The sequence below is a fragment of the Polistes fuscatus genome, unplaced genomic scaffold, assembly GCF_010416935.1.
Source record: "Polistes fuscatus isolate 324 unplaced genomic scaffold, CU_Pfus_HIC Scaffold4, whole genome shotgun sequence".
NCBI classification, from domain to species: domain Eukaryota; kingdom Metazoa; phylum Arthropoda; class Insecta; order Hymenoptera; family Vespidae; genus Polistes; species Polistes fuscatus.
This window is the reverse complement of record NW_025113118.1, coordinates 6353821-6376675: the sequence shown is the minus strand read 5'-3', so window position 1 is coordinate 6376675 and position 22855 is coordinate 6353821. Positions and strand designations below refer to the sequence as shown.

At 28.8% G+C, this 22855-nt stretch overlaps 5 protein-coding genes across 14 annotated transcripts in view; 1 reads left to right on the top strand and 4 right to left on the bottom strand.

The window, feature by feature from the left end:
• The window catches only part of LOC122520741 (transcriptional activator protein Pur-beta-B), a 502193-nt gene that overhangs the window by 359105 nt on the left and 120233 nt on the right, over window positions 1-22855 (bottom strand). The gene's annotated exons all lie outside the window — the stretch shown is intronic.
• On the bottom strand, window positions 6193-13348 carry LOC122520729 (SR-related and CTD-associated factor 4). Of its 2 annotated transcripts, none has more exons than XM_043640958.1 (16): window positions 13186-13348; window positions 12394-12522; window positions 12018-12309; window positions 11782-11948; window positions 11403-11705; window positions 11166-11315; window positions 10845-11095; window positions 10492-10677; window positions 10256-10389; window positions 9975-10183; window positions 9713-9890; window positions 9397-9476; window positions 9192-9324; window positions 8798-9025; window positions 7357-8715; window positions 6193-7265 (listed from the first exon to the last, which is right to left on the bottom strand). In XM_043640958.1, the coding sequence occupies exons 1-16, from the start codon at window positions 13213-13215 to the stop codon at window positions 6379-6381; spliced, it is 4716 nt and encodes a 1571-aa protein (XP_043496893.1). In that variant the 5' UTR covers window positions 13216-13348; the 3' UTR covers window positions 6193-6378. The 2 variants fall into 2 exon arrangements, with proteins under 2 accessions (XP_043496893.1, XP_043496894.1); XM_043640959.1 differs by having other exon boundaries at window positions 9192-9321.
• On the top strand, window positions 14051-18022 carry LOC122520730 (GPI ethanolamine phosphate transferase 2). 2 transcript variants are annotated; one of them, XM_043640961.1, is made up of 13 exons: window positions 14051-14359; window positions 14451-14649; window positions 14721-14930; window positions 15014-15202; window positions 15292-15634; window positions 15718-15914; window positions 16007-16252; window positions 16318-16421; window positions 16575-16753; window positions 16922-17075; window positions 17133-17433; window positions 17533-17705; window positions 17790-18022. In XM_043640961.1, the coding sequence occupies exons 1-13, from the start codon at window positions 14214-14216 to the stop codon at window positions 18019-18021; spliced, it is 2673 nt and encodes an 890-aa protein (XP_043496896.1). In that variant the 5' UTR covers window positions 14051-14213; the 3' UTR covers window position 18022. The 2 variants fall into 2 exon arrangements, with proteins under 2 accessions (XP_043496896.1, XP_043496895.1); XM_043640960.1 differs by having other exon boundaries at window positions 16318-16496.
• On the bottom strand, window positions 18237-20314 carry LOC122520736 (mannose-1-phosphate guanyltransferase alpha-A). Its single transcript, XM_043640975.1, has 5 exons — window positions 19934-20314; window positions 19267-19843; window positions 18882-19158; window positions 18542-18806; window positions 18237-18463 (listed from the first exon to the last, which is right to left on the bottom strand). Exons 1-5 carry the CDS (start codon window positions 19974-19976, stop codon window positions 18363-18365), a joined length of 1263 nt encoding a protein of 420 aa, XP_043496910.1. The 5' UTR covers window positions 19977-20314; the 3' UTR covers window positions 18237-18362.
• On the bottom strand, window positions 20472-22636 carry LOC122520742 (serine/threonine-protein phosphatase 2A activator-like). Its single transcript, XM_043640993.1, has 8 exons — window positions 22412-22636; window positions 22255-22340; window positions 21948-22151; window positions 21622-21839; window positions 21412-21536; window positions 21203-21303; window positions 20938-21045; window positions 20472-20868 (listed from the first exon to the last, which is right to left on the bottom strand). Exons 1-8 carry the CDS (start codon window positions 22437-22439, stop codon window positions 20734-20736), a joined length of 1005 nt encoding a protein of 334 aa, XP_043496928.1. The 5' UTR covers window positions 22440-22636; the 3' UTR covers window positions 20472-20733.

Below are 22855 nucleotides of genomic sequence, written 5' to 3'. Positions count from 1 at the left end.
TTAACAAATCGTATTATTTAATATTTCCTTTGGTTACGTCTTCTTCGGAAGAAAAAAAAAAACAAAAAAAGGAAAAAAAGTTACGAGACTATATCCTCCTCGTAGATTCTGTTATTTCATCAAAAGCCAGGGGGCTTAAGGAAACTCCGAGCTCGAGGATGTCAGAGCTTGGTCTTTTTCTTCTCGGATCACATCCTTTGACAATTAGTCGTAGTCTCGGCTCTCGCGATACCGCTCTCCTCCGCGGGGCTGTATCGCTAAGCTATACAATACTACTACTAATACTACACTACTACTATTGTTACTATTTACTATTTACTATTTACTATTACGACTACTACGACTACTACACTTGTGTTTCTCTTCCAGCGTATTTTATTTTTTTTTACAACGAGAGCACTCGCTTTCTCGCGATTTTCACGACAGTGAAAGCCCCGGGCACCGCCATCTTGTACACAGACACTTGTTTCCCTACCCGGACCGATCGGATAAGCACCGCCAGTACCGTCGTCGGCGAACTCTACCGTCGTTAGCCGTGGACTTTCCACGATACAGATTGACACGTTCCTTCCTTCTCTTTCTCCCAACAACGTTTCTCCGTCTCGTAGTTGACATCGCGCGATCGCTCGAAGCGATGGCTTTGCTTGTTGCGCGCTTCCTTCCTTCCTTCTCCGAGATCCACAATGTGGGGGATCCTCCTGGTGAATTTTATTATACGGCCATGGAAGGGTAAAAAGAGATTCTTCCTTCGTACATTATTCCGAAGACGCTCTCTTGATGACCTTGACGAACGTAATCGCTCGTAACACTGCGTCTTGAGAAAAGACATATTAAATTCCTTCTATTCGCATAAGATTTTCTTCCTTCGTTTCTTTCTCTCTTTCTTTATCTCTATCTCTCTCTATTTCTTCCCTTCTCTCTCTTTCATTCATATTTTTTTAAAGCTACATTCTCAAAATGCGATAGTTTCCTCATTTATTATCACCTATCATCGACCAATCATAATCGACATCATTATTGCTTCGTTTTGATTGGCTTTCGTATGTTTCGCGTTAGAGATACTTTTCGATATTTTCATGAGATCCTTTTCCTATTCGATCGATTGATCGTTTAATCGGAAATATTAATTTACTTATATTTTTATATTATAAGAGCTCTAGATTTGAACTCTTTTCTTTTTTCTTTACGTAAATAGTAATGCATAAATATAATGTAATATTTTAAGAAAAAGAAAAAATATTAACGTCAATTAATAACAAGTATACATATCATTATTGTGCTATGTAATTATTTAATAAAGACAGGAACTATTTTTTTTTATATTTTTTATCTGTAGACAACGTAATATATATATATATATATATATATATTATGTATATATAAATATATACACACATATTTTGTTCCTTTATTATTGATTAATTAAGATTACAGATTTTGTTAATGATGAGGCAGCAATGAATTGCAATACACAATTTGCCAATGTTGAAAATATTTGCACATTATTATCACACTACTATCATAATACGATATAATATATAATAATTTTTAAAAATGAAAAAAAAATAAAGAAATGTATCTGGTTCTGTTTAACATGCTCTCTTAACTAAATAATACTTAACAATTATCCATAAGAACATTATATACATTCGTGTAAACATTATTCTTAAGACAAATATGTCATATCTTTTATTAATGTTAATATACCACCATATGTGGCTTGAAGGCAATAGTATCGTTTTTTTTTTTTTTCATATATTCATTCATTCATTCTCTTTCTCTTTTTTTTCTCTCTTATATATACTTTTATATGTATCAATAGATTTTTTATTTTTATTTATTTTGTTTTCCTCTCTAAGTTAGATCAAAGATTTGTATATATGTACTTTGAAATATAATGTAACAAACATGCATAAAATGCAACTGATAATTATAAACATGTTTACCTATTTATATACATGAAACTTTCTTTGGAATAGAGTAATATGAATATATATACATTAATCTTAAAATTATATTATTAATTTGTGTGTGTGAAGCCTGCACATATACTATAATGTTTATGATTGATAGTATGATAGAAAATGTGCATACAAAAGAAAAAAAATTAATATTTTTTAGTTACAATGTACCTCTTCATTCCAGATACATTTCTTTAGTGTATACAAATAATAAAATACAATGTAAACAATTGTTTTTTTATTTACATGCATACCACTAATCAATATTCTTATATAAAAAGTTAATAAAAAATCAGAATGGTATAACAAAATAATTTTTTCTCTATATATGAGCTACTCATTTGCTAAATTGATTAACTCCACAAAGCGCAAAATATAGAGAATATTGATAAATGAATATATATTGTGTTGTATCATTTATTATTGAACAATCATAAAAATTGTTTTTATTTAATCCTTAATGGACCAATGCCACCATATAAGCGGCATGGCATTTTTACTGACTGGGTCCAATGCCAATGCGTATATTGTGGCAAAAATTATTTATTTGTAAATTCTGTAAAAACTTGAAATATTTCCAAACCATTGAGAGTTAATTGATTTTAAATATAAAAAATTAAGTATTAACGAAGTGCTTTAATAATAAAATTTGAAAAAATGTTTAAAGTTGAGTTAATCGATTTGGCCTGCGAACAGCTCATATATAATTGTGATTGTACTTAACTAACATTATTAATGATTACCTTTGTTTATTTTATTGTACTTTGCAACTAAATTTTCATTTTACAGACACATTTACAATTTAATCTTAACATAGAATTATAAGTGCCATATACATGTATTATTTCATCTATACATTATTAATTTAAGATATTATCGCTAATTTCATATAAAAAATTATTTAACATTAACAAACATTTTTTTCAATTTATATCTCTGATATAGTAGTTTACATATTCTGAATATTTTTTTATAAATCTTAGTATTTGCACAGGCTTCTTGTTAATTGGATAATAATAATTGTTTTTTTAATAGTGCAATGGGTATTAAATGTAATCATACTTTTCTTTTTTTTTTGGTTTCAATATCAGAATCATCATTTGTAAATTTTGTATACTAACTGTAAAATACTGGCAGATTAAATGATGTAAAATACGCTCTTCTATCAGAGTCGAGAAAAGATCTACCCTTATAATTATGAGATAAACGTTCGATGGCAGGAAGAGCAGAATATTATCGTGTACATATGTTAATATTAAATATAAATGATCATAACGGCATGTGTATGTATATATAAGAGAATAAGTAATCAACGCTGATGTTGAGAAATGCATGATTAAAGATATGAAAGAAAATTATACTAAACGGGTACATGTGTGTTAGTGATTATTAGCTTAATAATTATTCTTATTTTTGTGTGAAATGTTTTTTATAAAATATTATAAGATACAGATTCATATTACATGAACATATATTTTCGAAAATCTTAAACCATTCAGTTAGACCTTCTCAATACTATAATCTTTAATTTATTTGTTTATTAAATGAGCATGTACAATGTAAAAATAAAAATCTATAGTAATTTATATGACATTGTAATCTTGTGCGTATACTATGATTTTATCATTCTTTTAAAATGTTATTTTTATCGAAAAGAAAAAAAGTAGTATATTTTTTAAATGTATTCTAACGCAAACATAAGAAGTAAATATTTTATATGTATCTGATGAACTTTAAGACGCTTTCCAAAGAGTAATATGAATCCTATCTTAATAGTACCATACACCACTCCAGTATTTTTTTGATAACTTTTCCATCGAATATAAGAATTTATTACCGAGCATTTACTGAAGTTGTAAATATTGTTATGTGATAGTTCGTAATGTAAATTAATAAGATTTAATAAAACTATTTAAAAAGAAAACAAAAACAAAAAACCCAAAGACAATCAATTGCAAATATCGAGTTTATTTATACACTCTGCTTTCACTAAATAATTATCTTAGAACTTTTTTTTTCTATGATTAGAATAATTAAGAGCATTAAAATAACATAGTAAGTAATATATATATATTTGTATCCTACTTTTTTTGATGTAACTTAAGTCGATATTGTTACTAATATTCTCTTTCCTTTCATTTACGAATCCATTATATTCATTAATATTTCCGATTAATGTATTTTCTACATATATTTCTTTTTTAGTAAGCTGTACGTGCAGAATCATCTTTCAGGATACAAGTACGTTGTATTATTACTCGCACACATATTGCACACATATATATATGCGAGTATTTTAAAACTTGAGAATACAAACTAAAGCAAGAAAGAAAACTAAAGCAAAATGCTTATTTATGTATCTTATTTCTAAGTAAAAATAAACATATAAATGGAAAATATATTTTCGTTCGCATAGAAATATACACATTTTCTACATTGAACTGTTAGAAAAATTATTGCCATTTAACTTTGAGTGAATTATATCATCGAGGATATTACTCTTCTCAATCAATAAAAAACAAAATGATTTACATTTTGTTATAAAGTTTATCTATTGCGTCAATTTTGGGATACTCCTCTTTTTTCTTTATATATATATATATGTATGTATATATAATATATATAATGGAAGTGCATTTGTCAATAGATAACATTACTTTGAGCTGTAAGCAATTATACTATCCTATCATTAGATACAATTCATTATGTTAATACATATACATGTATGTATGTATATATAATAAGAATAATAAGAATAAGAATAAAAATGATGATAATAATAAGAATAATAAGTATAAGAATAAAAATTATGATAATAATAATAATAGTAGTAATAATAATAATAATAAACACATACATATATATGTATGTAAAATGGGTTTTGGTCTGGAGTGGTGCGGGCTGATATTGATTTAAACAAAATTCATTTTGAAGTAGTCAGTGTCACATTCTTCGACTAGTTTATGTGAATATAATGTAGACAGTACCTTGTACTTGTCACTCAGTTTGAGCGCAAGCACGAGTATTCCATCGCTGCGGCGTGCAATAACGTGCGTGCGTGAACACAGGAACCAAGTTGTATGTACGGAATCCAGAGCTCATTTATAACTTGCTTCATTAATGCAATAACCATATTGCTTATAATTATTCTCTTGTTTATTTCATATTTAATGATAAATAGAAAAAATTTCATGCAGAATAAAATGAATTTGTGCCATGAATAAGAAATAACTAGGTAGTTGAAAAGTAACACGCATACGCGTTTACGTTTCATTACGTTTAAATAGAAAAATAAATTTTTTGAGAGACCGGTAAAGGAATATGTAACAAGTTTATAAACTTATTAAAATTTCAGATCTATGCATATATATATATATATACATGATCGTATATTAATAATTAATATCAATTCATGGCAAACTAATTTATAGTGTTAATACATAGCTTTTTCAATTTCAAAGATAGCTGCAAGACTGGGAGCTACGCATAAATCGGAATGAGAAGGCCATTATTTTTTTTATCAAAGACAGTATATATAAAATATTTATTGTTATTATTTTTTCTTTCTTTTTTTTTCTTCCTTTGATTTAGCAATGACCATTAGCACAATATATTCATTCATTTGTTCTGCTAGGAAAATATAAAAGTATGTACAATTCAATAAATTAATAATTATTTAGAGTATAAGGTACAGATATGCTCTCGCTGTACAACGGTACCTTAAGTATGATTGCAAAATTAATTATATTCAAGTCCTTAACGAGATTACGAAGAACTAACTGGCATTTTAATAATACAAATGGCAATTAAGTAATTTTATATTTATCTATGAAAAGGAATTTCCTAAGACTTTAATTGCATTTTTATATGTTTATTTACATAATAGATAGGTCCTGTGTTCACTATCACAGCAAGATCTAGAAGCAGCATTTTTACTTTTCTTTTCTTTTCTTTACTTTACTGTACTTTACTGTACTTTACTGTACTTTACTTTACTTTACTTTACTTTATTTCAATTTAATTTAATTTACTTTACTTTACTTTACTTTACTTTAATTTACTTTACTTTACTTTATTTTACTTTACTTTACTTTACTTTTCCCTTTCTTTTTCTTTCTTACTTTTCTTTCTTTCGTTTCTTTTTCTATTTTTTAAATATCGAAAGAAACTTTAAAATCCATATACATTTAAAAAGTGAATACTTAAAAAAAAGACTTCTAAAAGAACTCACTGGACCCACAGCTCTCCCTCACCACTCCAGAGTTTAGTACTCCAAGATCCACATAACCAAATTCATTTCACTTCTTGCATAATAACATGATTCTATGTACAATGTGTGTTTGGAATCATATTTTACATGAATCTATTAAAAGATTCTCTTTGCTTAACTTTGGTTAGTCCTCAAACGTCTAGGCTTTTACAAAGCATCCGCTTGCTCCAAAATTGCTTGGTCACTATTATTTTCACTCACACACTCAGATTTTTCAACTTTCTCTGCACATTGTTGTGATGAGTCTTCCGTTTTACTGACTGTTTGATATTCACATTGTTTATCTTCGTTACACTTATTTTCTTCAACATCATTGGCAGAAGATGCATCTACATTAGATTGGTAGGAACTACTTTGTTCTTCTTCATTGTATTGATTTTCATTTACTTCGTTATTGGTTTCTTCGCTTTGCTCATTTTTTATATGATGTATATTATTTTGCTCTTCGATCTGTTCTCTATCTGCAGAACTATCAAGTTCCATTTTTATTGGTTGACTGTATTCATTAGTTACTTCTGATGTGGATTCAACATTTTCAAAATTCCCATCTTGTGCTATATCTATCTTATCCTCAATTCCTTCAGTGGATGTCACTTCATCTGTATTTTCCGTTATAGGTGGGCTTACATTACCCCATCTTGATTTTCTATTTCTATTACGATTTTCTCTATCTGAAATATTATTCTTATAATCTGGATGTTTGGATCCCTTTTGTTTGTCTCGCGCAAGATGATTTTCTCTCTGGCTATGATTATCAGTTTCAGGAGTACTACTGGATTGAGGTGTCCATGGACCTGGCGGTGCTCCTCCGCTTTCTTGATTCCTCCAAGGTCCTTCAGGACCGTGCATAGCTGGTGGACCCATGGGACCGAATGGTCTCATATGTGGACCTGGTGGACCACGCACATCATCAAATGGCGGCCGGAAAAATGGATCCGCTTCTCTAGGATCGAAGGGTGGAGGTCCACGTGGCCCAAACGGCGGTCGAATTCTCATTCGTGGCCCCATACCTCGAGGATGGAATATTAAAGGTCCTAAAGCAAGATGCATTTAGAAAGTGTTTAAAAATAAATGATATAAATATGTATATATAGAAAAAAATGTTGTTTATGAGTTTATACTTACCTCTTGATCCCATGCCAGAACCGCGTGGACCAAATCCTTCAGGTCCTACAGGACCTCTAGGACCTCGCAAGCCCATCATTGGTGGTATTCCAAAGACAGGTTCCATTGGACCTCCAAAGAAATCTCTTCTTCGTGGATCAAAATCAGGTCGTTCGCCATGACTCCTCGGATCAAAACCATCTTGTAAACGTGGATCAAAACCATCACGTCTCATATCATATTCGAAACGATCACGTTCGTAATCTTCAACCGGTCGTCGATTCCGTATATCCGACCGATCAAAATCTTCTCTGGATGGTCCTAATCTAGGAGCGAATTCATCCGATCGAGGACCATTATGTCCTAATCTATTCTCAAACTCATCTTGGAATCTTCCAGCTTGCATTCTCGGATCCATAAAATCATCTATTTGAGAACCTCTCGGTCCATTCGATCCTCGCGGAAAATTTGGTCGCTCTCTATCAGTTAAATTTCTTTGCTGATAATCACGTGGATCTTGAGGCGCACCTCTAAAATCGGGTCCACGTGGTGGAAAATCAACACGTTCTTGGACACTTCCAACAAATTTCGGAATATCCATTAATGGTAATGGCATATCGTTAGGTCTTCGAGTACCAGAATTTTCTTCGAAATTTCTTTCAGTTCTCTCAGTACTTCGTTCAGTTCTGCTACTTCGAATATTTCTATCCATACGATCGTCTATTGGTAATGTACCATCAGCTAATTGTCTCAATCGTTCAGCAAGACTAAGTTTACCATCTTTTTTAGACATTGCTTCGTTATCTTGAAGATTTTGATTAGACATATTAGAACATTCAGAATGCCTCATTGAATTATCACGACTTTCTCTAATATCTCTATTGTCTCTATCTCTTCTATCATCTCTATCCCTATCTCTGCCATCTCTAGTGTCTCTACGACGATCACGACCTCGGTCTCTTCCTCTACCTCTGTCTCTTCCGCGATCCATTCTGGAATCATTGACATCACTGCGATCATTTCTATCACGTTCACGATCTCTTCTGTCTCTACTCTCGCGATCTCTATCTCTTTCCTTATAATCGATATTTTGTTGTTCATTCTCTATCCTATTGTCGCTGGTGCTTGCACCCATATTCATAGCTGCTATAAGTTGATCACTCAAATTTGGTTTCTCTTTGGAAGTGTTATTGCTCACATTCAGTGGCATGGCATCTTCCATTTCAACATCCATATCATCAGAGTGATGTTGAGGTAGTTGCATTTGCATAGGCGGTGCTGGTCCTACTCCATAAGACTGACGAAGCATTGGTAGATTTGGCATGTTAGTTTCTGAGGTAGGTGGAGGTACTCCTATGGGTGGAACATTGTGTGGCATCCCTAATATTATATATGAATTATAATCAAAGATTCACCTGTATCTTTGACAAAAATTAATAATTAACAAATCAATTTAACGTACCAGTTGAATTTGGCTTGTCTGATGGTGCAGCTGGTGCAGGTAATGGAATTTGTGTTAAAAGACCTACACCAACGCTTGCACCAAATGGAGAATTGACAGGTGGAGTCAACATAGTCTGCATCATTCCTGGAGGTCCCAAGAGACTTTGCATATTGGGTGGAGGTACTCCAATTGGAACATTAGGCATTAAACTATGTGCCATAGGGAGACCCATAGGTCCTATCATACCTATTATCATTTTATATTGTATTAAAATATACTTAACATTTGCTTAATCAGATACAACTTTGCGTTATATTAATTTATGATTAGATTATCGCATTCAATATCGTACATGGTAATTACGTATTATAAAATTAAATTATTAACAGTTAAATTTGTAAATACAACTTACGTGGAACACCAGTCATTGTAAAAGCTGATGGCATCATTTGTAATTGTGTGTTTGGTGGAGGCAAAAGTGCGGCTGACGTGGGTGGTCGTATTGGTGGTGGTTGACTGGTATCAACTAACTGCGGTTGTTGCTGCTATTGTTAAGAAGCATTACTAGTTTATATAACATTTACAATATTACATGTGATATCAAAGCATCAATTTACCGATGCAGCTGCTGCTAACGCCTGTCGTTGCATTTGTAATTGCATAATATCTATACTTCCACCAGAATGTTTCAATTTTCCTGTAATATACCAAAACAAAAACACTATTTATTTCCCCAAGTATATATTATTAAGACATTGAATCAAATGTTTTGAATTTGCTTGACCAAATCAGTACTAATATTTCCAATTTGGCTCAGATATTCAAAGTTATTTTTGCAAGTTAGTTCATGTCATATATAAACATGTTATATACGATCAAGTAAACTTGCGTTTATAAAATAATAAAATTAAAATTTATATTAATTATATATACCTTTCAAACTTGGCGGTAATGTATCTTCATCTATCATACCACCTTCTTCCAACAGTTCCAGATCTTGATCCGTAATGTTAAGTAACTTATTCCATGGAATATAACTGACACCAAGTTCTACTTCCCAGTAATCTTTCCATTCCTTTCCTTTAACACCTTTACCTGGAGCCCATGCTAACTATAACACAACAAAACATTATTTCAATAATATTATAAAACATATTTCTTAAAGTGATATATTTTTTACAAACAATAAACTTACTGTTATAGCTTTTCCTTGCATTTTATGGTTCTTTAGTTTAGTGAGAGCTCGATATGCATCTTGTCTTCTGTTCATACAAATAAAAGCACATCCTCTAGGTGATATGAGATCAATGCTAACGATGTCCCCAAATTCTCCGAACGTATCGGATAATTCTTCTTGATGCACTAATTTGGATAAGTGACCGACCCAAAGCGTTGTACTGCAAACTAGAAAAATATTCTTTTGGTGATATATCTATGACTAAATATCATCGATATAAAATCATGTATTAAACATACCACTTAATTTATCTCTAACTATAGGAGGTAATCCACGTTTACGACGCTCCCTTTCCTTCTCCCTTTCTTCTTCAGTCATTTTTTCTCGACTGTCGTCCCTTTTTCTATCACGGCCTCTATCTCTAGACCGTGATCTATGATTTTAAAAATTATCGGAATAATTAATTTATATTATATATAATCAATTAAAAACATATCAAAAATCAATGTGTATATATTATAACAAATCCACCTACCTTCTTCTTCTTGATCTACTTCTTGATCGAGATTTTCTATCTCTATCCCTATCTCTGTCTCTATCTCTATGTCGAGGTGATCTAGACCGACTATGATGCCTATATCTTTCCGGTGATCTACTTTGCGATCTAGTATTATCACAATTTACAATTTCAACGCTACTACTATCACGTCTTGCACCATTTCTATAAACAAAATAAACATGGATTTATTAATTATTTATAAGAAATAATCTTTACAGGATATATATATCAAATATACATGTGTATAATCATTTAAATCCCTAATCAAATTATAATTTTATAAATATTTATTCAGCTACATTTTGACTGTTTAAATCATAAAAAAGTACCCAGAAAAATCTTGCGATTCCTGGCGTTCATCAAGTAAAGGACTTTTTTGATTTTGATGACCAGTTTGGTTAATTTGCCTCATATTCGACAAAGGCTGTGAAACATATGGCAAAGCTGGAGGATAACCAGGTGGTGGTTGACTCATATCTTGAATAACTCCAGTAGTTGTACTTGTTGAATATGTATTTTGCTGACTTGGTTTCAGAATGTCTGTAGGTTTCAGCTCACATTCTGATGCAAAAGGTAAATTCTAAAAACATGATTTATATTTAGGACTATTTCAAATTAATCAGAAATATTTTAGTATTTTAGTAACATACAGGAACAGTTTGAGCCAAGTGTTTGTCGAATTCTTCCTCTTGCTGTTTCATTTGTTGTAATTTGCGCATTTTTTCTTCCATTTCGAGTTGCGACGATGATGGTACATTTCCTTGCATCGTTTGTTGCAATGTTTGCAGTTGCCGTAGTACCTATAATATTTAAATTAGATTTAATAATATTTAAATTAGAACAAAAAAAATAAATGAGAATTTTTTCGAAAATATATTTCTACTAACTTTTTGACCAGGTATGAAAGCATTAAGTACCTCAGGGTTTGTCAGTAGCAATCCAAGGCTTTCCAAACTATTACTTGTAGATACAGCATTATGCTGAGATGCAGTAGCAGTAGCAGTTGTGGGTGAACTTGCAACCACAACATCGTCATCTTCTTCTTCCCCATAATCAAAATCTAAAAGCTTTTTATCAAATTTAACAGAAGTCTTAGATTCATTCGTATCTTGTTTTTTCAACAACAGTTGTTGCAAATGTTGTAGCTGATCGAGAAAAGATGTATCAACTTGATTCGCATTAGATTGCCCCTAAAAAGACATAAAAGAATTTTAAAACTGTTTACAACGCTATATTATGTGAATATCAATTTAAATGTATATTAACTATGTTGGCTGTTTCCATTTTCGTTTGGGCCAGCCATACTGGATCGATTGGCTTAGTGGAAGAGAATAATTTCTGATCTTTCGCAACAACTTTAACCGCAGATGGAGGTGTCTTTGTTACCGCAGCGATGTTGCTGAGATTATTGCCAGATGATACATTCAATGTACCTGTAAATAAAATCCATGTAAAACAATTCCACAAAATAATTAAAAATCATATGACTAAAATATATTTACCATTTGCATTAACCGGTTGTTCTTTATGAATAGGGTGATTGGGATCTGCTAAATCGAAAAGTGGTTGTATGACTTCTGGTGGGAAAACTGCATTTTTTTGCCAAAGATTTAAAACACGTATAACTTTGCTTTTATCTTCCTGCGGACATTTTAAAAGGTTAAGAAAAGTTGTTTGCATATTTTTAGCAAAACGAGGTGCAAACACATCCTTTTCCATTCCGAATTGATGTCTCGACTGTCTTACTATTGAATCTATTACATATAATCCTGGCACTTTGTATTCTGGTTTACACTGAAAACAAATACATTTATAATAATGAATACATATATATATTGTTTTATTTCATTAAATAAATAAGCTTTAAATAAAACTTACTTTTTGAATAAATTTTTCCACGCTTTGTACAACATGTTTATAAAATTTTATTGCCTTAATAGCTCCGCGTGTAAGAGAATTCATTTTTGCTTTAGAAATTGGTGGTTTAACATCATACAATGCAGAAAGCTAGAAAATAAAATTTGTAATATTAAAAAGGTTAAGTACAAGTCTGCACGAATAAAATAAATATGAAATAAATATTTAATTAATGTTTCGCTAAAAAATATAAAATAAAGTAAATGTAAAAAAATTGAATCGAAGAAAATAGTGATAACCATCCTAATAAAATACAACTAATTCAATCTTTATGAAATACATAATACATTTACATATATATATATATATATACACACACACACACACACACACACACATGTATGGATATATATATATATATATATATATATAACAAATTAGTTCCATTAATTGTAAATAAATCAAACTTTAAATCATTCCAATAGTAGAAGAATAATAATTAAAGTAAACTATTTGTTTATTGACATAGTCTAATTATTCAATTAAAACTATTTAGTTTGTGTTATAGAAAAACAAGAAAAATAATATAATAGCAGAGTATCGTTGGCGTCATTAATTAAATCTACCATATAATCGTAATTTTTAATAATTAAATATTCGTATGAATAAAAAGTGTAAAATAAAAATTGTATGTACATAACATAATATCAACAATAGTAATTTAGTATACGCGATGTCCCTGTACAATCTAAAGAGAGGGAGGATTGCCTTTTCGACGATGACCTCTAAAAGCTTAAGAAATATTTTTCTTACCTCTGCATTAAATGCTTTAACCGCCTCCATTGTAGACAAAATTCGTTGGATTAACAGTCACTAAATTTTATACACTTTCGTGTAGCAAATTAATAAGCGGTTCACGATAAACTGCATGTCTTTTCACCACGCACTGTGTAGCTGGTCCATGCTATTCAAGATGTCTGGCTTTTCCCAATATGCATCACGGGGCGGCGATGTGACGTCACACCTGTCGTATCAATCGCTAATATACAGAACATTTTTCAAACTAAATTTTAACATTTTATTAATTACTGTTATTTAAAATTAATGTTACTTATTTTAGATAACATTAGCTATTAAAAAACTTATCTTCCAAGATTTGTATTTATTTTATTATATTCGTTCATTTTCATTAATAGTTTAACCATATTTTTGGTAATGGAAAAAAATTACTCAGTTTTAATTATTTAATTAAAATAATTATATTATACAATATATATAGATTTAATAAGTAATTATACTTTTGATCTAATATTTTAATAATGATTATTCGTGTTTATATTTTATATTTTCTAAATAAATATATTTATTATATTTACGGGAGTGTTGAGACATTTTTTCCATCCAATGAAATTTTTCCAAACTTGAATTCAACATTTTTATTGGTTAATAATTATTTATAATGAAAAGTAATAAAGAACAAAAATTAATGTCAAATAACAATTATGAAGGATTGTTATTATTAAAATTTTGTTATAGAATAGTAAAATAAAAGGATCAAATATTTTTATAATGTTATATTAGAAGCAAAAAATACTATGACAGAACTCTTTTAATTGTTTTACACATGTTACTTTCATTGTACATTCTCGAAACGCGGGAAATTCGAATTACTTTACCTTTACCTGCTTTCAACAAAATAACCTACAATAATAGATTAAAATTTTATCTCTGATTATTCATAATAAAGTGTTTCTTTGCGTTTAATTAGAAACACAAAAATTGTGTCGCAAAAGTTCGATAAAATTTAGTCAATTACATTTTTTATTAACACAAAAGTGAAAATGTATAAGAACATTAGATTAATTTATACAATAATTGTTGGAACTTTTTCAATTGTTTTATTTATTTATGGATTTTTTCCTATTATACACTATGATAATACTATAGCATCGATGAATGATATACCACAATTTATAGATGATGAAAAGTGTGTTTGTATACAACTTTGAATGAAAATATAAATCATTTAAAAAATGTAGTTGTAAAAATGCATAGTAAAATAATGTTTTATGCTTCAGGATAGAAACAAATACTTTATATAAACCTTTGGTAAATAAATTAATCATCATGGTAATCGATGCATTCCGTTGGGATTTTGTATCCGATTCAATTGGAAAATCTGCTATGCCGATAACAAATAAACTCATTGAGAATTCGTTTGCATGTTTATTGCAAGCAAAAGTAGAACCGCCAACAGTGACAATGCCCAGAATAAAAGTATGATTTATAATTTAATGTTAACAAAAAATATCAAGCATCTTAACTTAAAAGTATTACAAAAAAAACAGGCAATGACAACAGGCAGAGTACCAACTTTTGTCGATATGGTTTTAAACTTTGGAAGCCAGCCTATTTTAAGCGACAATATTTTACTCCAAGCAAAGACTTATGGACATGATATAATATTTTATGGAGATGATACTTGGCTGAAATTATTCCCTACTATGTTTAAACGTTCTGATGGTACCACGTCATTTTTTGTTACTGATTTTACAGAGGTATGGAATTAAAAGTTGATGATTTCTCTTATCTATAATTTTATACTATTTATAAACTTCTTGATTAATTTAATAATATTTAGGTGGATAATAATGTTACACGACACATAGATAATGAACTCCATAATGATGACTGGTCAATAATGATACTCCATTATTTAGGATTAGATCATATCGGTCATGTAAATGGACCATTTAGTCCTTTGGTCAAACCTAAGCTTATTGAAATGGATAATATTATAGCACAAATATATTCCAAAGTGTTGTATTGGGTAAGTTGACAATAATATTAATAAAGATTTATTTTTATATTATTGATGCAAGGTTCTTTAAATTATTTCAAGGTTTTATGTTGTATCAGAATGAGATTGGTAATCCTACTTTGTTTATAATTTGCGGAGATCATGGTATGAAAGATTCTGGTGGTCATGGGGGTGCAACTTTTCAAGAAACAATGGTGCCTATTATTGCGATTGGAGCTAATTGTTCTAAATCGTATAGTCAACCAAAAAAAATAGCTCAATTAGATATGGCAGCAACGTTATCTGTTATGTTGGGTTTACCTATACCGTATTCCAATTTTGGAAGCATTGCATTAGATTTATTAGATAATTTATCTATCTCTAGAAAATTATTTGCACTTTATTACAACGCTAAACAAGTTCATACTCAATTCAAAGAATTGACTGACTACAACTTTCAATGTAAGTTATTACACAATATATATGTATAAGTAGTAAATGAAATATGTTTATAAAAAATTTGATATTTAAAATTAGTTTTACAGATGCTCATCATAAATATATGGATGCAATCAAACTTCATCTCAATTGGCTGAAATCACATAATAACTCGTATGAAACAGGATATCATATCATAGCTGCATATCGTTCAGCACTTAATGAAATGAAAGAAATATTAGTCAAAAACATGTTAAAAAATGATACATATTTAATGATTACAGCCATGCTTTTTTTGTGTCATGTACGTATAATCTATTTAATTCGGTGGATTTAATCATAATAGATTAAACATTGTATATATATTTGTAGAATTTTTTAATTTCTATATTTTAGGTCTTATGGATATTATTACACGAACAATATTATTCATCAGCAATTTTTCAAAAAGTATTGAAATTATTTGCGATACATTTATTTTTACTAATAATATTAATTCTTTTCTGGAGTATTGAAACTCTAAGCTTATCTCTTTTTGATAATAGAACAAATTGTATATTTATATTAAGTATTATTGGATTATTGTTTTCAAACTGTTATTTTCTCGCTAAAATCGAATATCATCACTTTATATTGACAAAGGTATGTAATATAAATAATTATTACATATACATATTTCCAATATTAATACATAAATTTTTTACCAGTTAAAAAACTATAATACATTTGAATGGATTTTTATCCTTGAAATAATAATACATTCTATAAGTCTAAGCAGCAGTAGTTTTGTGGAAGAAGAACATCAAACTTGGTATTTCTTTTGGGTTTCCTTCCTCGTGTTGTTGCTTTATAAAAATAGCAAAATATTTACAATGGAATTTTTAAAGTAAAACATTTTCACAATCTAATTTTTAATGAAATAAAATAAAAAATATATACTTAATCTGTTAATTTATATTTTTAGGATACGCGTAGATAGCACACAATATCTGATCTCTATTGAAATATTATTATTACTCATAGGGCACAGAATTTGTCGAATGTTAAACAGTACTGGTAATAAATATAATTATCTTCCTGATATCGCAGGATATTTATTAAAAGAAGAATCAAAAATCAGTATAACGATCTTTGTTATTATAGGTAATTATTCGTATATGTGTCTATATCAGGGCTTCTTATATAGAGTTATATGGGAGTCATGAAAATATTTGCTCGAATAAAGTGAATCTCCAAGTGAAAAAGTTTTAGAAGCTTCGATCTATATTATTAATAAAACATTTGTTATAATTTATAAATTTCTTGTTTTAGCTCTTACGCTTTTAATATGGATTGATTTTGTACATGAAAAATCAGTTTATAGATGGTGCAGTTTATTTTTGAATATAGGATTGTCCTTATGCATTTATCTTCGTCACATAAACAATCAAACTATTCTACCTACATCACTATACTCTCAATCTAAGTAAGTATTCTTTAAGTTGTGTCTGATAAAAATTTTTAAAATATCATATTATTTCAGAGATGGAAAAGAAGTATTGATATTTTGGAACTTATTTACAGTATTCTGTATATGCTCTATATACAGATTACTTTTAATAACAAAACGCAATAAAAATAATTTCTTGAATTATGCCATACTTTTTCTTGTACAAGCATGGATTATGGTATCGGCATTGTTACACCAACCGTACAATTTAATATTACTTCCATTACAATTAATAGTTATTTCTATAATTAATTCGATATTAAAACATAATAATATGGGAAAGATGAATATATTTGTAAATGTCTGGATTGGAAATGTGTTTTACTTTTATCAGGTATTCATTTAATTAATTATTTTGTATTTTTCAATAATTCAGTAATATAATTAATGCAATATATATTCCTTCATTAATTTATATTATTTTTTTTTATAGGGAAATTCTAATAGTCTTGCTGATATCGATATTGCAGCTGGTTATGTTGGTTTGCAATCATACAGACCATTTATTATCGGAACGTTTTTAATAATAAATACATATTCTGCACCAGTTTTAGCTTATCTCTTAAACATGTATCACAGAACATTATCGTACAAATCGGCTTATAAGTAAGTATATTCTTTATATTATTAATAAATCCCTTTATTATAAAATCGTGTATGTATAAAAAACTATTTTTCATTTATTTTTAGTTTACATTATATATTATTATTCGACAACAGAATTTATATGATATGGAAGTTAGTACCAGTTACTATTTATACGTTTGTAATGACAATACAAAAACATCATTTATTTATATGGAGTGTATTCGCACCTAAATTATTATACGAGTCAATGTATTTAGGTGTTATAAGTTGTACTGTATTGTTTTTACAAACAATTATTTTAATACAGCATATAATAAATAAGTACATGAAATAAATTTATATCGTGTAATATACAATTTTTTATTCTTTCATTGTTGAACATTAATATATTAGATAATTTGAAAAATATTGATAATTAGAAAAACAGTCTATAATGTATAATACAAAATTATTAAGCCTTCGATGATCTGTTAGCTTTGGTGATCATGCATCCAAACGATGCAAAGGTATATTTAATTGACTATAAATAATCTTATCTTTTCACATGTATTACGTATTAAATCGGAATATGTTTTAATTGTGCGTGAACATTGTAGCACACACACACCCACACACACACATTTATTATCATTTTATTTATTTCCAATAATGTACAAAAGAAAAACAAAAATAGATTTATAAAATTATTTCATTTTTAAAATTTCTCGACAATATTTTGTGCGGCAATACAATAGAATTTAATAGAATCTTTTCAGGTGCCAAAGTAACGCTTGTGCCTGAAATGTACGCAAATTATTGATCAATTGTTTGTAGCATATAAAATTATATTGTAAGTGAAATTCTCAGATTATTACCAAGTATCGTGATGGAAGGATTTAATTTGCCATTGATGTTGAAGAGAGGTAAATTTTCCATCTTAGCAAACGGCTTGTCAGGATTTGGATCGCACAGAGTACCTTCAACACGTGCCCATTCTCCCACGCGACTACCTTTTCCTATTATACTATTTAAAATAATGGTATGTGCTTGAATCTGTGCATCGGCCAAAATAATTGATTCTTTTATTCTTACACCAGCTTCGATAACTGTATTCATTCCTATACTAACATTTGGTCCTAACTGTAACAATAAAATGAATTAGCAATATTCTATTTTATCAAAATAATTTTTAGAGAAATTTTATATTAATATCACCAAAGCAGATGGATGAACAGTAGCTGTTGGATGAATGTATACATCTCCAATGATATTACATTTATTTGCACTTGGAGAAGTAAGATAACCCGGATTTTTAGTTTTATATAAAGATAAATAATGTCGATTTGCGTAAATAGCAGATCCTGCTGTTTTTAACTGCGACCACCACCTTTGAACGGGTAAAGCAAACAAACATCCATTTCCTGCTAGTCGTGTTATTATATCTTGTTCCAATGCAATATTTGCAGGATCTCTACCATTTTCATTTAATTGTCTGTCTCATTAAAGAAAACAAAAAAGAAATTAATTATATTAGAACATACAAGTATAATAAAATTGCGATAAAACTTGCAGTAAATATTCGTATGACAATGATACTTACAAAAAATTTTCTTGTTGTTGGCTAGCATTAAAAACATCTGCCATTGATTGAAAAATATTAGGAGATGTAATATATATTCCGCAATTAATAAGAGTAGATACAAACGTCGATGGTTTTTCGACATAATGTGCCACTTCTCCATCCTTACCCAAAACCATACAACCATAATTTAACGATTGCTGTCTAGTAGCTTCCGTAGCCATAATAGTTAACAATGCTTGCTTTTTACTATGAAATTCTACGAGCTCTTGCAAGGGAAAATCGGCGCATACATCTCCATTTATTACAAAAAAATATGTTGGACTACCAGAACGTATTTGATCTCGGAAATGATACATGCCTCCGGCTGTACCTAACGCTGTGAATTCTTGTAAGTATCTAATAATTGCACCGTATGTACTTTTCATTTCCATTATGAAGTGGGACAATTCGTAGGCAGGATATGAACCAATAATTAAAATTTCTTCTAAATTAGGTACTTCAGAGCATGCTTCAATGTGGTGTTGAATCATTGGTAAACCAGCAACTGGAAACAGTGGTTTAGGTATATCTAATGAGAGTGGTCGAAATCTGGTGCCTGTTAAAATAAATACAATTATAATTATTAAAATATATTATTAATCATAGCTTTGTAAGTAGGAGAAGAAAATTGTTTAGGTTAGCATACCTTTTAAAGGACCACCAATTAATATAACCGCTTTTAACATCATTTGTTATTAAAATATATGGTTAATAACAAAGTCACAAAATATTTTATAACAAATATTATAATTTTTATTAAATAAAGTTATAAATAACTTATCTGTCAAATAAACTTGAACAGAAATTATTCTTTAAAGCTAATAAAAATATATTATTATGAATGAATAACTGTAAATAAAACACATTTGTGAACGTATATGTACAAAAACGGAACACTTATCTACACAGATAAGCATACATTCGACTACGTTGCATCAATTGGCAACATTTTGAACATAACCTTAAAATTGTGGAAATATATGTAGACGTCAGAAATATATGTACTTCAAATTATTAATTATTTGGATTTTTATAAACAATACTATAATAGATATATATCAGAGATGCTAATAAAACTTTATACATTTTATGATCACATTTTAGGTTAGAATAAAACAATTTTATTCACAAAGTTACTAAGTTTGTATACAATGATATATATAAGAATAATGATCTATTAAATATTTATTTAACAGTAAGACATATTTATTTAAATATTTTCACGTAAAAGTTATAATGTTCTGTTGCTTACGTTCTAAACTTCATAAATTTATTGCCAAATAGTAATTCAGGCTATATTTTAATCTTTATAATAGCCTAGGCCTAAATATCACCATATGATACAAGAGATTGATTTATAAGATTTTTATAGATAATATAGAAATGAAAAATAAGCAAATTAACTAATTAATTAATTCATTCATTCATTCAATGAATTAAGGTGTATTAATGTAATTGCGGTGGTGGTAGTAGCGGAGGATCAAGACAAGCACCTCTGACATTGGGACAAGTAGTGGCTGGTTTTATTGGTAGCAAAGATCCAAATAAAACGTGTTGAATTACAGGAAACTTTGATAATACCTAAAATTTAAAGTTTAGAATTTATTTCAATTTGGTTATTTAATAGTATTCATTTAATATAAAATTTACCTCCACTTTATACATCTTAATAAGCCCGTTATTAACTTTTGCCCATGATGAGACTGCACTCACATTCCACAGTTGATTTGAATGTTCTGCGAATGGTCCTATCTTAACCTAATATGATATATCTGTCATAATTAAGAGCAAACATTGAAACTTAAAGCAACATTCATACAAAAATGAAGCATAAGGCCCACAAAAATTCTCACATAAATATATTATTTTACTTATTGTTTAAATAATTTGAATATAATCTTAATTAAGTATATACCTTCGAGATAAATTCTATACACCCAAGAAACATGTATTGTTTCGCATGAATTTCTATAATATCTTGATCTACAAAATGACGAGGTTCGATTCGTGGATGTCCTAAAATTATGTCTTTTATTTAGAAAATATAATTATGTACCATATATTAGATTTTCATCATCTATAACGAAAAAAATAAATATTAATCATGTAGAAATAACTTTTTACCGATCAATTGAGAACTTCCCCATATAAAAGGTACAAATTGATAATCATCCAAACTCCAAACACCATGACTACCTGCTGGCTCCATACGGTATGTTATTTGAAGTCTACGTACTAATTGTAAATATCTAATTAAAAAATCAATAAAAATATAAATATTAATGTAAAGACAAGAGAGAGAATGAATAAAATATATTTTAGAAATATTAATACCTATTAAATACTTTTATAGCAACAGCAACTTTATCATTTTCTTTAAAAGCTCGAATTTTAAACAAACAACATAAGAACATTAAAAATGCCATTTCGTGCCCTGTTCCATAATCGATACGTGTTGCATTGCCAAAACTTTCGTATAAATATTGAATTATTTCTGGTATAGCTCTATGTAATTTTTCTGGTAACGCTTGCTGTAACTCTTCTGTGCCTTTCTGTAAAAATGAACTAACATTAGACTTTAATAAATAATATAATAATTAATATACAAAAGAGAGAGAGAGAGAGAGAGAGAGAGAGAGAGAAAGATAAAATAATTTTACCTCTCGCAACCTAGTATGCCAGGTTCTAAAAGATTTATTTCCAAATCGTTGAGGTTGTTCAGTTGGTGGTATTTGCGTTATCCATTCGTCTAAATTATCAATCATTGTTAATATATTTTTAACCGCTGGAGATTGTTCGCATCCAGAATCTAATGATTTGCCTTCTATAGATTTATTTAACGCTAATATAAATCCTAGATATTCCTATGTAATAGATAAAATATATAAAAATAAAAAACAATTAATAATCTATAGATAAATATTTAACAACATTTAATAATAGATATTAAAATAAACAATAACTTACAAAATAGGCTTCTGACTTTTCCCAAACAGCCATATCAAGCGGAACCTTAATAGCTCTACTTGGAACGACGAACACATGTTCATCAGCTATGATATATAAAAATAGAAATAATAATTAATACTATTCGTTATAATATAAGATAATAATAAATACGTACGTAATTGTAATTTATCCGTATCACTCATTGCAGTTAATACACTTAATTACTGTTTTCGGTTAATTATCCCTTCAATAATGTCATATAAATTATTTGATTGTATATATATATATATATATATATATAAATATATTATGACAATTTAATACTTCATAGAACCTGTCATTAAAACATCAATCTGATTTACAATAATTCTAAAATTAAAATATAATACCGGTGTTTTTTCACTGAAACAATTAACCAACCATAAAATGTATTTAATAAACCATTGTACCTTTTGTTTAGTTTTCATGTTATAATAAAAAATACATTTCTATTGGTTCACGTTTTTGCATAATGCAACTTAGAAATAAATTTCAACAACCTTTTACTTTTTGTGTATAAAATTAGCTAAAATTTATTAAAATGAATATTTGAAGCAAATTTTATAATAAAAATTAGTTT